The 14,821-nt window shown below is 49.7% G+C and overlaps 1 protein-coding gene across 1 annotated transcript; it reads left to right on the forward strand.

Annotated features, from left to right (window-relative positions):
• The first annotated feature begins 471 nt into the window (after positions 1-471).
• On the forward strand, positions 472-13,137 carry KLHL40 (kelch like family member 40). The gene is made up of 6 exons (XM_071428465.1): positions 472-3,441; positions 6,873-7,033; positions 8,444-8,551; positions 9,611-9,796; positions 10,756-10,902; positions 11,918-13,137. Exons 1-6 carry the CDS (start codon positions 2,296-2,298, stop codon positions 12,027-12,029), a joined length of 1,860 nt encoding a protein of 619 aa, XP_071284566.1. The 5' UTR covers positions 472-2,295; the 3' UTR covers positions 12,030-13,137.
• Positions 13,138-14,821: the final 1,684 nt, after the last annotated feature.

A 14,821-nucleotide genomic window follows, 5' to 3' on the forward strand; every position in this document is an offset into this window, starting at 1 on the left:
AATCCACTGGTCGTTGGAAATCCCTGGCTGTGGCCCTGTCAGACCTGGGGCACAGTGCACCCAGGCTCTTGGAAAACCAGGGCTGCTTCCCCAAGCCTTGGAGCTGCTCCAGGCAAAGCCGCTGCAGCCCTTGGGAGTCCCCAGGGCAGGTTTGGGAGCAGCACAGGGCCCTTTCCCTGGGTGAGCCACCAGCCTGGGAGATGCCAGAGACCCAGCAGGTCCCAGAGCTCCTCTGGGAAGGGCTGCAGCTGAATTTTAGCAGTGGCAACCTGTGGGGTGGGGGATAAGGAAGCAAAACTCAGCTGGCAGCAGCACGAAAAGGAAAACAAGGCAGGGCTCAAGGGAGATTAAAGGCAGAGGGAGGGGGGAAATCCCAGCTGGTGGCACAACAACACAGGATTAAACCTGGGATGGCACAGAGCTGATGCACAGGGGGCAGAGAGGGGAGGGAGGGGGTGTCCAGCCCCAGAGGTCAGGGAGCAAAAATTCCTGAAGTTCGACCCAGTTCAAAGATCAGCACTTGGAGCTTGGTCCTGGCACAGATGAGCAGCACAGGAGAGCTCATGATGTGAGCTCTGAAAACTGCTTGAGATTATTTCCCTGCTCTGTTGGTACCTCCCAGCTGCTGCTGGAACCACACCAGTACAGAAGGGCTTCATACTGGTGCAGCTCCCTCCCTCTTGTAGAGATGACCATCATGGCAATTTTTATAAACACATCCCTGCCAGGGTAAGGGGTTGTGTGGCTTTAAACACACCAAGAATAATGGCTAATATTTTTTCATAGACTTAATTAAATCGTTAATTAAATCTGTGCCATCACTGAGTGTCAGACAGCCCAGAGGGTCCACAGCAAGAGATAAAACAGATTCATGTGCAAGTTTTACTATGGGTATAAATAATTAGAGCTACTCTGCTCGCCCATGTCTGTCAAAACTAATTTGCTTCTTTGTGAGCTCTGTGGGAATAGCTGGACCTGGACTGGCCATTTCAGGGCCCAGGGGACTTCCTAGAAATCCATGGGTAGGCAAGCAGGACACAAAAGCTGCTGGAGAGCTCAGCCACCCTGGAGCATCAGCTCCAGGCCAGGTTGTCCTGCTGTGCCTCTAGACTTCATCCAGAGGGGAACAATGAACCAGAAGGCCTGAGCAGGAGACCCTCAGTTTACTATAAGGTATTTGTGTTTAGATGTCTTAATCTGTGAGTTTGAGCCCACCCTTGCATTTCCTTTATTTCTATCCAGCCTCAGACACTCTCTCAGTCACCAGGATCTGGAAAGGATGGATTCATTGGTGCCAAGGTGCCCACAGACTGTGCCACTGGGGCCCATTTGCATGTGGGACAGAGTCACAGAATCACTGAGGCTGGAAAAGAGCTCTGGGGTTGACTCCAACCTGTGGTTGAACCAGACCATGGCCCTGAGTGCTGTGTCCAGTCTTTCCTTAATGCCTCCAGGGATGGAGACTCCACCACCTACTGCAGGGGAAAAGAGCCATTCCTCTCCCACAGTCCTCAAATCTCCTGCTTTAGTGAGGATTTTAAAGGAACTTCCAGCACAGATCTCGTATCCCACACAGGGCTGTAAATAAACACCTCTAACTCCATTTCCAGACCCCTGAAAAGTGACTCCAGAGGAGAATAAAGGACAAACCCGTGCAGCAAAGCAGCCCTGGGTGGGAGCTGGCTGGAGCTGGGGATGCCACAAAGCCCACACAAGACCTTCCCTTAGCACATCCTTCCAGCTTGGACTTCATGGCCTATTCTTAGCACAGCTAAAGGTCCAGCACTTTCAGAGCATCATCAGGAGGAAGCCCCAGCCTTGCCACCCATGACCCAAACAGCAAATCGGGCTGTTAGATTCACCCAGAGTCCTCTTCCCAAGCCCATGGGTGTCCCCTGTGGTGTCACAGCAGCCAAACCTGCTGCTCTCCCCGCGGTGACTCACGAGCTGACAGGCCCTTCCTGAATTCCTGGGGCTGGAATTACAGCTGTTCCCCCGCCCCCCCTCCCTTCCTCCTTGTCCAATGTGTCATATTAAAGGGTGATCGGCTTACACATGCTGCACTATGGATTCCTTAAGCCCTGCAGTGCTGTGTCTATATATAAAGCCCCGAGCTGGAAGCTGAAGTGCACAGACAGCTGGGAGCATAGCAAGGTTTCACATTCCCCGTGTGCCAGCGGTCTGGAAGCCCGTGAGGCTGTGAGCTCTGCTTTCTTTACTCAGGTTTAGGTACAGCCACCAATATTTATCCATAAAAGAAGGACTGGGGCGAAGAACGAGTGGTTATTCGCCACCATGGGTTTGCCTCTTGATCAAGTGGAAGAATTGCGTCTCTACCAGCAAACTCTTCTCCAGGACGGACTCAAAGACATGTTGGACCACAATAAGTTTCTGGACTGTGTGTTAAAAGTGAAAGGGAAGGAGTTTCCCTGCCACCGGCTGGTGCTGGCAGCCTGCAGCCCCTATTTCCGGGCCATGTTCCTCTCAGACATGGAAGAGAGCAAGAAGAGGGAGGTCAGCTTGGAAGATGTCGACCCAGACGTCATGGGCAAGATCCTGCACTACATCTACACCTCCGAGCTGGAGATCACCGAGCAGAACGTGCAGGACATCTTCTCCGTGGCCAACATGTTCCAGATCCCCTCCATCTTCACCGTGTGCGTGTCCTTCCTGCAGAAGAGGCTCTGCCTCAGCAACTGCCTGGCCATCTTCCGGCTGGGATTGATGCTGGACTGCGCCCGCCTGGCCGTGGCCGCCCGGGATTTCATCTGCGACCGCTTCGCGCTGGTCTCCCGGGACGAGGAGTTCTACCAGCTCTCCCCCGACGAGCTGATCGCCATCATCTCCAGCGACTCCCTCAACGTGGAGAAGGAGGAGAGCGTCTTCGAGGTGGTGATGAAGTGGGCGGGGGCCAAGGAGCGCGAGAGCCGGCAGAAGGCCCTGCCTGTCATCTTCGAGAGCGTCCGCTTCCGCCTCATGCCCGGCGACTTCATCAGGGAGCACGTGGAGAAGCACGCCCTGGTCAAGTCCAGCCCCGAGCTGCTCAAGAAGCTGCAGATGGTGAAGGACGCCCAGAAAGGCAAGTTCACCGTGGTGAAGAAGAAGAAAGTGAAGAAGAGCAGTGAGAATCAAGCAAAGGAGGATGTTGTCAATGGAGCAGTGGATGAAGGGGAGGACACGGAGGAGGATGCTCTCCCTGGGATCCTGAACGACACCATGCGCTTTGGGATGTTCCTCCAGGACCTTATTTTCATGGTGAGCGACAGCGGAGCAGTGGCCTATGACCCCAATGCCAACGAGTGCTATTTTGCCTCCCTGTCTACTCAAATCCCAAAGAACCACGTCAGTCTGGTGACCAAAGAGAATCAGATCTTCATCGTCGGAGGACTGTACTACAACGAGGACAACAAAGAGGATCCCATGAGCTCCTACTTCCTACAGGTACTACCTTTGTCTTTTGTTTCTTTGACCACTTGGGAACATCACCAAGCTTTAACTCCCATATTATTTGTTGTCATGTGATGTTAAAGTTGTAAATGAAGGAGAATGATCTGGGTTGCTTTACTGAAGATTCTTCTCCCTTTATTTTTAAGGATGATGCCATTGTGGGGTGGTTGTGGTAGTTGAGGAAGAAGGTTTGAAGGAGTAGGAAATAGGAATGAGCCTTCCTGATCCAAATCCTGAGGAGAGGATTGTTTAGGACAATGAATTTGGCCCAGCCCTGGCTGCCACAGGGTTCACAAACTGGGAGGTTTGTGGCATCAGACCTTGCATCCCCTGCCTTCCCTGGTTATGAACCCCAGGAAAACCCAAGGGTGACGCTGCCAGGTGCTGGGCCAAATTCACTGTCCTAAGGAGCAGCAGCAGCTGCAGCCACAGAGCAAACACCCCAAGGACACAGGGCATGTCCCTGCCTCCCAACATGCCCCATTCCCAGTGCTGTCCTGGCCCTGGAGATGGGCTTGGTCCAGCTCAGAGTCTCTGCCTCAGCCATTTCCATCCTGAGAGGGGGAAACCACCTCGAGCTGTCTTTGGGGATACCCCTCAGGGAAAGTGGCTGCTCTAACTCAGCAGTGACCCAACTGTGACTGGATTGAGCTGTGCAGGCAATCTGAGCCCCAGCCTGGGCTGCAGCCCAGATTTCTTTCCCTGTAGACAGCTAACACAAGGCTCCTGCCCTTCCTCCTGACCCCAAGGAATCCAGTAAATCCTCTATTCTTCCTCCCATACCCAGAAATCCTTTTTTTTGTTCCTCTCCATGGCTCAAATCTTCTGGGAAGAAACAATAACGTGTCTCAGGCTCGCATCTTCTGGGAAAAACAATAACATCTCCAGGCAGAAAGGATAAAAGGAGGGTGGTTGCCAAGCTGAGACACAGAGCCCTGATCCCAGCCTTGACTCATTGCCCTCATCAGTGGGGCTGCACATCACGCAGGGACCAGGCTTGTCCTCACCTGGAAAGGGGCAGGGGGTGAAGCCCAGGGAATGAGAAGCCAGGAGGAAGAAACCCCAGCCCTATAGAGCAGGAGGGAGTGGGAAAGCTGAGGAAGTGCTGGGGGTGCCCTGTTTGAGATACAGCACTGGACAGTCCATGATGACCGAGGTGTGGGCAGCCCCATCAGGTACCTGTGAAGAGCAGGGCTATGCATTCAGCCAAACCTGTGCCTAAGGATCAATCTTCCCAGCAGAGGAGGAGCAGGGTCCAGAGACCTCACAGAACCTCCACAGAATCATAGAATGGCCTGGGAGGCCATCCTATGGAATCCTGAGAGGGACCTTGAAGATCTCATAGTTCCAAACCCCTGCCATAAGCAGGGACACCTCCCACCAGACCAGGCTGCTCAGAGCTCCATCCAACTTGGCCTTGAACACTTCCAGGGGTGGGGCAGCATCCTTGGAAATATTTAATATTTGGCTGCACAAAGCCCTGGGAAACTGCTCTAACTCCAAACCTGTGCCCCTTTGAACATGTGGATTGCATGAAAAACCTTTGGTGGTCCTTCCCCTCGAAGTACTCTGTGGTTCTGAGCTGCAAACAAAGCAAGATTTCTCTGTTCAGCTCCCAGTTTGCCACTAATTCAGTGGCAAATGTCCTGAGCATCGTGGGGCCAGTTTCAGCTCTTCCCCACAAGAAGGGTCTCTTCACACATCACCATGTCATTTGTGCTTGGGAGAATCAGACAAACCCTGGGACCGGAGAGTGCCATCAGTTTGCAAATGTTTAATTTATTACATCAGTGTCATTCTGTAGCTCAAAGTTGCTGTATGAGCAAGAGAGGTTTGGAGCCCTTTTTTTCAGCTCAAATGACACATTTAGACATGCAGCTCTATGACAAGCCACTGTGCCACAGCTCCCTACACCTTCTGACTCTTTCTATCCCCCCAAATTTCACACTCCCCCTGCTGAAGCCAGGTGCATTAGGTCAGGGATAATTTAGATTTAAGGACAGGCACCAAAATATAAAAATGCTGATAAATCCCAGGGGCCTTGCAGATTTTGGCAGGAGCAAAATGATTCCATTGACATTTCAGATGGGAAAGGGTATCCTTTCTTTGTCACTTGAAAGATTTATGACTCGAAAACAATGCTGAACCCATCAAGAAGCAGGAACCACCCCGATGACTGAGCTGCTCAGGGTTGCACTATAAATAACACATGTGTGGACCACAGCTTACAAAGAGACAAAAACCACAGGCACCCAGCTGAGGGCGAGTCTTTGGAGCCAACCCATCAGGCTGGAGCTCCTTGGCCTGAGCCCATGGCAAACAATGCTCCAGGCAGTGCTGCGTCACAGCTTCATCCTGCAGCCCCACAAAATTGGCTGCAAGACATCCCTCCCTCCTCTATCAAGATATAATAATTTTTTTTCCCAATTCCCATTAAGGCACAGTGCTCAGAGTCTTTAGTCTAAGAATTTTTCTTTTTTTTTTAAATTTTTTTCGGGTGGGAGACGAGGCATTGCTTTGATCTACAGATGCCCAAGGATTTGGTGATCTGATCCAGCAGTTTGCTCTGGCACACTTTATCTGTGTAGCCAACATTGCTGGCAGCACCCTGTTACCTGGCAGAGATGGAAAATGCCAGGATGAAATACTGTGAGGTGTTTTCTATGCTTGAAAAGGCTCAGGAGAATTTCTAGGATTGAAATGCTTCCATTCCTCCAGTCCCAGGAACAATCCATTGCAAGTGCAGCAAGAAGCCTTTCACCCAAAGATGACCAGGCTTGTTCCAAGTTCCAAGTTGGAAAAGGAGACTGAGGAGAGAGCTTATTATTCCACAACTCTCTAGAAGGAGGCTGGAGCAGGTGGAGTTGGCCCCTTCTCCCAGGCAAACAGTGACAGGATGAGAGGACAAGGCCTCAGGCTGCACCAAGGGAGGGTCAGGTTGGACATGATGGAGAATTTTTTTACTGAAAATGTGGTCAGGCATTGAGATGAGCTGCCCAGGGAAGTGGTGGAGTCACCATCCTTGGAGGTGTTCAAGAAATGGCCTGATGTGGCACTCAGTGCCATGGGATGGACAAGGAGGTGATCGATCAAAGGTTGGACCCAATGATCTCAGAGGCATTTTCCAACTTTAACATAATTCTGTAAGGACCTGGATTTGATGAATAGAGCAGAAAATGTTGCTGCAGACCCATCTCTGCTCTTATGCCTTGTCATAAAAGGTTTATCATACAAATTGTGACTTGGGTTTGCTCTCAGATCTCCCATCCTGCTCCAGCTGACACAGGCACAGCCACAGGAGCATTGCAGGGAGTGCTGCTGGGGTGACCAAGCTGCACATGGGAACACACTTTGTCCTCCACCTCTGGACCCTGATTTTTGCTAATCAAATGGACACACACTAATGATCATTTGTTCCTTTCCAGTACGACCACCTGGATGCAGACTGGCTGGGGATGCCCCCCCTGCCCTCTCCTCGCTGCCTTTTTGGTCTGGGGGAGGCAGAAAACTCAATTTTTGTGGTTGGAGGGAAGGAACTGAAGGAGGGAGAGAAGACCTTGGATTCAGTGCTGTGCTACGACCGCCTGTGAGTGTTCCTTGGAGGAGAAATGGAGCAGCTGCCATGGGTCAAAAGGCTTGGGAGAAGGGCTTGAACTCTGTATGAGGATGCTGGGACTGTCCTCGAGCTGTGCCCTGGGGCTCTGAGCTGTCTCCTTCCAGCTGCTCCCTTTATTGAGCCTCCTGGAGAGGGAAGCCTTTATGGGCATATTTTGTTATTTGGGATTGACATTAGTAGATGTTCACATGAGACATGTACAGAGGTGGTTTTTTTTCTTCTGCTAAATCTCCTGCTCTTGCCCATTGATTAAAGGATCAGTGGCATTCACTGTGGTCTCACCAAAAGAGGTTTGAACAGAAAAGCTTGTTTTTAAATTTTTCAGATGTGTCACAGAATGGCTTATCCTGATTGATATCAGGCTTAATATCCAATTATTTTTGGACAATGGGCTCTGACCCATGCTAGCTCATGGGCTTTATTAAAAGGCACCATCCTGTTCTTCTCTCAGGAGACAGAAACTTCCAAAGCCTGCTGCTCTCTGCCCCAAAGAGACAGAGCAGCAGGCACCAAGAAGCCTTTTCTTGGTCTATATTTAGATGTGTGTGCTTCCAAGTCTGTTTTATAGGCAGATTTGAAACCAGTTCCATTCCCACAGAGCAGGGCATTTATCTGCCCCTGCAGACTCTGGGAAAGAATTTGTCTGCCCCCACTAAGTGTTTGGGGGTGGTTTGAGTGTCAGTTTGGAGCTGGTAGAGATGTGATCAGCACCATTCTATCTCTGCTTTTATTTGGTTATTATTCTGATTGAACATGGCTGAACACGAGCCAGCCATGTGCCCAGGTGGCCAAGAGGGACAGTGGATTGTACCCATCCATCCATCCTGGATGGATCAGCAGGACCAGGGAAAAGTTTATTCCTTTGTGCTGGTTACTGCGAGGCTGTGCCTCAAATCCTGCATCCAGTTTTGGGCCTCTCATGACAAGAAGGACATTGAGGGGCTGGTGTGAGCCCCGAGAAGGGAACAGAGCTGAGGAAGGGTCTGGAGCACCAGGAGCAGCTGAAAGAACTTGGGGGGCTCAGCTTGGAGAAAAAGAGGTTCAAGGGGTCATTATTGCTCCCTATTCCTACCTGAAGACCTCAAGAAAACAATGGATATTAGCATAAATAATCTGTTCATTTTATCATTTTACTGTCACCCTTTTTAAGGATAATTATTATTATTTTTAGGGTCATTATTATTATTTTTAGGATCATTAGGCATTTATTGTCTGAGCCTGTCTCCCATTACAGACCTTGTGATTCTGAGACTGAGTCCAACCCTGTGCTCACCTCCAGGCCTGGGAAATGTCATGTCCTCTAGGTGTCATCCAGCAAGCTACAAATCCTTTCGCTTCCCATCTTTTTCTGACCTATCTTTTCTTTCCCATCTTTTCCAGGTCCTTCAAGTGGGGTGAGGCTGATCCCCTTCCCTACTCAGTCTATGGCCACGCAGTGGTATCACACAAGGACCTTGTCTACGTCATTGGGGGCAAAGGAAGTGACAAGTAAGTGAAAAAGAAAGGGAAAATCGAGGAGGGAATCCCTCACACCAGTGGGAATGCAGTGTTGGTACCTCCTCAGCCTGCTTTAAGGAGGGCTGGATGGGATGGGAGATGTGGATCCTCCCCTCTCTGCTCACCTCTGTGCCTGCAGCCCTTTCCAAAACCTTAGGAGGCCAACAGGGACATCAGGAGGATGGCAGTGTCCTTTCAGGAGAGAGAATGCATTGTGCCATCCCTGGAAGCAGGCTGGAGGGGGCTTTGAGGGAAACTGGTGCAGTGGAAGGTGGCCCTGCCCATGGAGATTGGAATGAGATGTTCTTTAAAGATCCTTCCCAATCAAACCACAAAAAAAACCCCAAATGTCACTCAGATTGGGAGAGGCAGTGAAGAGCAAGAAGCCCCTTCACTTTTAGGGTGTCCTGTCGTGGGTTTGTGGAGCAGAGTGGTCACCATAGCCAAATCCAGACATGTATTTGCAACAGGAGGGAAAAACCTGATCCACCCTGACCCCATCCCACCCTCCTGCAGGAGATGAGCTCAGCAGGAAAAGCCTCTCTCAGGAGCATCACAGTGGCTGCCTTGCAGGGCACAAATGTGGCTGTTTGCAGAGCAAACATTCCACAGTCCAGCAAGGATTGGTCCTGCTCGGGAAGGGCTATGGTCTGAAAGATGTGAACATCCTCACACTGCCCACCTGGCCACAGGAGCATCACTGAGGATATTTGGCAGCATCACGGTGGATCAGGAGCAATAAATCAAAGCCTAGATGGCTGTGAGAGGTCCTAAGGGGCTGCCTGGACCTGTATCCAGGTGTGTGAGCACCAAGCTGAGCTCTCAGGACTTCTGTCCAAGGGTACAGCAGGAGGGGATGTGTTACACACACAGGTGGTGACTCCAGGCAGGGACATCCTTGGGTGCACACCCAACAAAGTCAATGTGAAGGAGCAAAATCCTCCCTAGGCACCCCACCTTCTTCCCAGCAGACACCCCCAAACCCCTCCAAGAGCAAAACCACCCCTTGGAAAGCGATCAAGGCTCCTTTTCCCTCTCCTTTTTCTCCAGGAAGTGCCTGAAGAAGATGTGTGTCTACAACCCAGCCAAGTTTGAGTGGAAAGAAATGGCTCCCATGAAAACTGCCCGCTCCCTGTTCGGGGCCACCGTGCACAAGGACAAAATCTACGTGGCAGCTGGTGTCACTGACTCTGGTTTGACCAACTCCGTGGAGGTCTATGACATTGCCACCAACAAGTATGTCCTGAGTTGTGGTTACACCAGGAGTAGGTGCAGGTGTAGGCTCAGCAAATTCCAACCATCCTGGAGTTTGTTTGTGGCTCCTGATGTCAGTTCCTCCAGTTTATACGCCCATGGGAGGGGAGTTGGAGCTGGATAATCTTTAAGGTCTCTTCCAACCCAAGCCATTCGAGGGTTCTATGGTTCCTCAGAGAGCTGGGCATCACCAAAGCCACTGTGGTTGGGCTGGAGATCATCTCAGGCTCATCCTCAAAGTGGTTTCACCCACTGTGCCATCCTTGGGTTCGCTGGAGCTTCACCCAACACAATAGACCCTCAGAATTTGGGTGGCTCTTGCAGCTGCTGCCCCAGCACTGGGACAAACTGGCCCATGCACCCAAAGCAAAACAAACTTGAACGATGATGATGGGAACAGTTTCCCTGGAAACAGCCAGGGTATGGTCCCATAACCACCTTGACCTGCACAACTGGATCTGTCCTAGTGAGCTCAGCTGTTGAATCCTGATTTGAGGCCATCCTCAGCGTGGGGGTGGCCAGGATGCTCCAACTTTGAGGAACATTTGAAGGAGCTGGGGCTGTTTAGCCTGGAGAAGAGGAGGCTCAGAGGTGCCCTTATTGCTCTCTCCAACTCCTGCACGGAGGCTGCAGACAGGTGGGGTTGGTCTCTGACAGAACCAGAGGACACAGCCTCGAGCTACTTCAGGGAAGGTACAGGTTGGATATTAGGAAAAAAAAATTGCACCTAAAGAATAATAAAGTACTGGAATGGTCTTCCCAGGGAGGTGGTAGAATCACCATGTCTGGATGTGTTTAACAAGACTGGCCATGGCACTGGGTGCTATAGTCTGGCTGAGGTGTTAGGGCATGGGTTGGGCTCGATGATCTTGGATGTCTCTTCCAACCTCATCATTCTGTGATTCTGTGATTCTGAACTTGTCCCCTCTCTCACGTGGCAGGTGGGACACCTTCCCTGAGTTCCCCCAGGAGCGCAGCTCTGCCAGCCTGGTCAGCCTCTCTGGGGTGCTCTACCTGCTCGGGGGCTTCGCCACGGTGGAGACCGAGTCGGGAGAGCTGGTGCCAACAGAGCTCAACGACGTTTGGAGGTGACAAACCTTCCCCAGGGCTGTCCCAGGGAGCATGGGAGGGATGTTAGTAATGAAATAGATAATTTCTGTCTGGTTTTATGCTGTCAGTGTGAGATGGAGGTTGTCGCCCCAGCACCAGGCTGCAGGCTCAGCACTCGGTGTCTGGGAATTTTGCCCTGTGCTGTGCTGGAGGGCACATTGGTGCTTCAGTGATCTCTCCAGCCTCACGTAGCAACAGACCAGGGAAAACTTGCTCCTTTGGCTTTGTTGTGTGTTGACATTTTGCCTGGAGCTGGTTCCAGACTCTCCTTTGGTGTGGAGCAGCATCTGTGCAGTGTTCCTCTCACTGGGAACAGCCAGTGCTTGGGCTGGGAAGCAGAGTCTGGGTTAGGAAGCAGAGAGTCTGGGTTAGGAAGCAGACAGTCTGGGTTGGGAAGCAGATAGTCTGGGTTGGGAAGCAGAGTCTGGGCTAGGAAGCAGAGAGTCTGGGTTAGGAAGCAGAGTCTGGGCTGGGAAGCAGATAGTCTGGGTTGGGAAGCAGAGTCTGGGCTGGGAAGCAGAGTCTGGGTTGGGAAGCAGACTCTGGGTTGGGTAGCAGATAGTCTGGGCTGGGAAGCAGAGTCTGGGCTGGGTAGCAGATAGTCTGGGTTAGGAGGCAGAGTCTGGGTTGGGTAGCAGATAGTCTTACATGCAAGAGGAGTGGGCAGAAAGCACTTAGTGACAGCTGCTAGTGCAGCATTGGCTGCTCCTGTCCCTCAATTCAGTGCTCTGGCACCCTCAGCAGGATCCTGCTGTTCCTCACAATGGATGTTCCACCTTGGTGCCATCAACCCAACTCCCAGAAGAAAAATATCCCCTCCCCTGCAAGACCACGTGCTGATATCCACGTCCCCCAAAGCAGAGCACGCCAGGGCTGCAATTCACGCCAGTTCTTGTGGCCAAATAACTCCTGTGGGCTGCCACCCCTATGGAGAGCAGCTGGAGGGAGGGAGAGGAGCCCTTTCCTCAGCATTGTCTGCCTGTCTCTCCCCAGGTATGACGAGGAGCAGAAGAAGTGGGAAGGGGTTCTCCGGGAGATCCAGTACGCCTCCGGTGCCACGTTCCTGCCCGTGCGCCTCAACGTCCTGCGCCTCACCAAGATGTAGTCAGGAGAGATTGCTCCTCTTTCCAGGGGCTGCTGGAGCAAGGAGGGGTGGGGAGATGCTTCTCAGAGATGGGGCATCTAAACACTGCCCAGGACATTGCATCTGTGATTGGTAATTTTTTGGATAAGTGGGAAAGAGGGGAGAGTATCTGGAAAACCTCCCGGGAAATTGAAGGGATTCACAAGGTAATTAAAGAGGGGATTTGGAGTCTGTAAGGAGCTGGGGAAGACTGAGAAGCACAGAAAAATTAGTTATTCCAGTCTCAGGAGACAGGACAAATAGATGATACATTTTTTAGCTTATTTCTTCATGTTTTTTCCCATCTTTTCAACTGCTGTTGGACCCCTCCAACAAACAGGGGATGCAGGAAGTGAGGACAAGGATTACATTCCCCAGGGAAAGGCATCCACAGAGTATTTTCCAGCCTAGGGTGTCTGTGAGCACAGTGTTCCTTGGAGAGGAGAAGGAAGGGTTAAAGTCAAGTGGCACAGGAGAGACCTGGTAGAATTTGATGAGTTCCTGAGTGAAGAGGGTTGTTGGGATAAGACAGGCAGAAGAAAAGATCATGTGAGCAGCAGAAGCACCTTGGAAGATGAGAAGAAAAGCAAATCATCTCAGTTCTTTGCCTCCAGCTTGACTGTGGAGTTTTGAGAGGCTGGGAGTTAAGTGTCAGAAAAGGAGGAGTCACGGAAGCTGTAGGGTAGGAAGGGGGAGAGATGGACAGAGGATGCCATGTGTGGCCACCTCCAGCCTTTTGGGCCCCTCATCTTCAATCACAGATCACAATGTCCTCACCTATGGATGGACAAATGCTGGTTTTTAGGGAAAGGTTTTATATTTTTGCTGTTTTTCTTATTTTTCATGTTCAGATTTTTTTTTTAAGAGTATTTTACTTTGCTAAGATCTCAGATGTGTTTGGCTCAAAGGGAGCTTCTGAGTGAGGAAAAATGCGTATTTATTTTAAAGTTGTCAATAATGAAGTTTTGATAGAGACACGACTGTACTGGCAGCAGGAAAAAAGATCTGTTAGAGCAAAATTCTCCTGATTTTGCCCACACCATCTGACCAGTGGTTTATTCAAAAATAAATGTGACTATTCCAAAAGAAACCCCCTGTGTCTGCACATTGATAAAGCTGAAACTGATCCTTCACAGCAACCAAAGACAAGGACTGAGCACAAGTTGTGATGGACACATGCAGCAAAACAGCCCCATGGAGAGCCTCATCTTTTTCTGGTTATTTTCCCTCATTTGAGAGCTGAAATTTTAGTATCCATATCCTTACAGCTCTTCCCTATGGGTGTCACAACCAGGAGTTTACCCGGGACTAGAAGGAAGCTGGATGCCTACACTGACAGGGTGAGAAGAAATGGCCTCAAACTGTGCCAGGGGAGGTTTAGATTGGATGTTAGGATGAGTTTTTCCATGGAAAGGATTGTAAAGCACTAGAAAAGGCAGTGGAGTTCCAGTGATGCAGTCACCATCCCTGGAAGTGTTCAAAAAAATGTGGATATGGCATTTAGGAACGTGGTTTAGTGGTGAACAAGGTGGTGGTGCTGGGCTGGTGGTTGGACTCAATGAGATTAAAAGTCTTTTCCAACCTTTCAATTATATGAATTGAATTCTTCCAACAATTCTATGATTCTTCCAACAATTCTATGATTCTGTGATGTCACAGTACTATTAACAGGGTTGATAATCAATAATAATTCAAAAAAAGAACAAAAACAAACCTTGCAAAACAATTGCCTCAAAGTGGTATGAAAATTCTGGTATCACAAATCTAGGTCAAAATGCAGTTGTGGAGAAACTGAAATATGTTTGGAAGAAAAAAGAATTCAAGAGAAGTAAAGGAACCAGAGTCTTGTCCTGGTTTCATTTGAAGGATTTAGGAAGTTACAGGATAAGCTCCTTAGAGGACAATCACATCAGAACAGTAATGAAATATTTCAAAAGAAAAAGAAATCCAAGGTGACTGGCTGTCACAAAGTAGCTTAAAAAAAAAAAAAAGGAACAAAAATCTTTGAAACAATCAAATGTGTGAAAAAGGCACGAAAAAGAAATAAACACCTTCTGCCTAGTTCTGCAGAAATTCATGTAGACAATTCCCAAGCTAATTAAAGATGACTCTTCCAAATAGCTTCTGGCAGAAAAAAAAGAGAAAAATTCAGGAAAAAAGATTAAAAAAAAAATAATCCCTGCATAGAATAACCATTAAAAAAAGTCATTTATTACAGTGTCAGGATCCCACCTCCTGCCTCCAGCAACAGCATCCCTGGAATTGTTCATGGAATGAGTGGAAGTTGCACTCAGTGCTCTGGTCTGGCTGACTCAGTGATCTTGAAGGTTATTTTCCAGCCTTAATGATTTTGTGATTCTGTGACCTTTGCTTCAGCTCTTCTTGCTGAATGCAGGCTGGGAAGTTGTTGATGATCCTAATAGAGGTTTGATCCCCACTCACTTCCTGCCACACTTCTTGGCTCTCCTGGAGGAATTCTGGGCTTTTTGAAGCCAGCAGGAGTTGTTGTGATGTAGTCCCTGATAAAGGCTCAAGATGCTTCAAATAAACTGGAGTTTGGTGCTTATGTGTGGTTCACATCCATTATAAAGCTGTGGAGAAGCCACCACTGGCACAGGGCAGGAAACTATAAAATAGAAAAAAATGGCTGTTGTATAAAAATATCCAGAAGAACTTGAAATATCCCACTGCTGGAACAGCAAGAGGCAAATCTCAGCACATGCTGGTCCGAGGAAGGAGGCAGAGTTGGACATCACCAAGTGAAGGTGTGGCCT

The sequence above is a fragment of the Agelaius tricolor genome, unplaced genomic scaffold, assembly GCF_023055355.1.
Source record: "Agelaius tricolor isolate 1412-34295 unplaced genomic scaffold, bAgeTri1.0.p SCAF_6, whole genome shotgun sequence".
Classification (NCBI taxonomy): domain Eukaryota; kingdom Metazoa; phylum Chordata; class Aves; order Passeriformes; family Icteridae; genus Agelaius; species Agelaius tricolor.

Excerpts from the sequence above, each read along its gene's own strand:
- KLHL40 (XM_071428465.1), top strand. The coding sequence starts at position 2,296 with ATGGGTTTGCCTCTTGATCAAGTGGAAGAATTGCGTCTCTACCAGCAA. Across the intron at positions 7,034-8,443 it reads GTGCTGTGCTACGACCGCCT|GTCCTTCAAGTGGGGTGAGG; the intron begins GTGAGTGTTCCT and ends CATCTTTTCCAG. Across the intron at positions 10,903-11,917 it reads GAGCTCAACGACGTTTGGAG|GTATGACGAGGAGCAGAAGA; the intron begins GTGACAAACCTT and ends GTCTCTCCCCAG.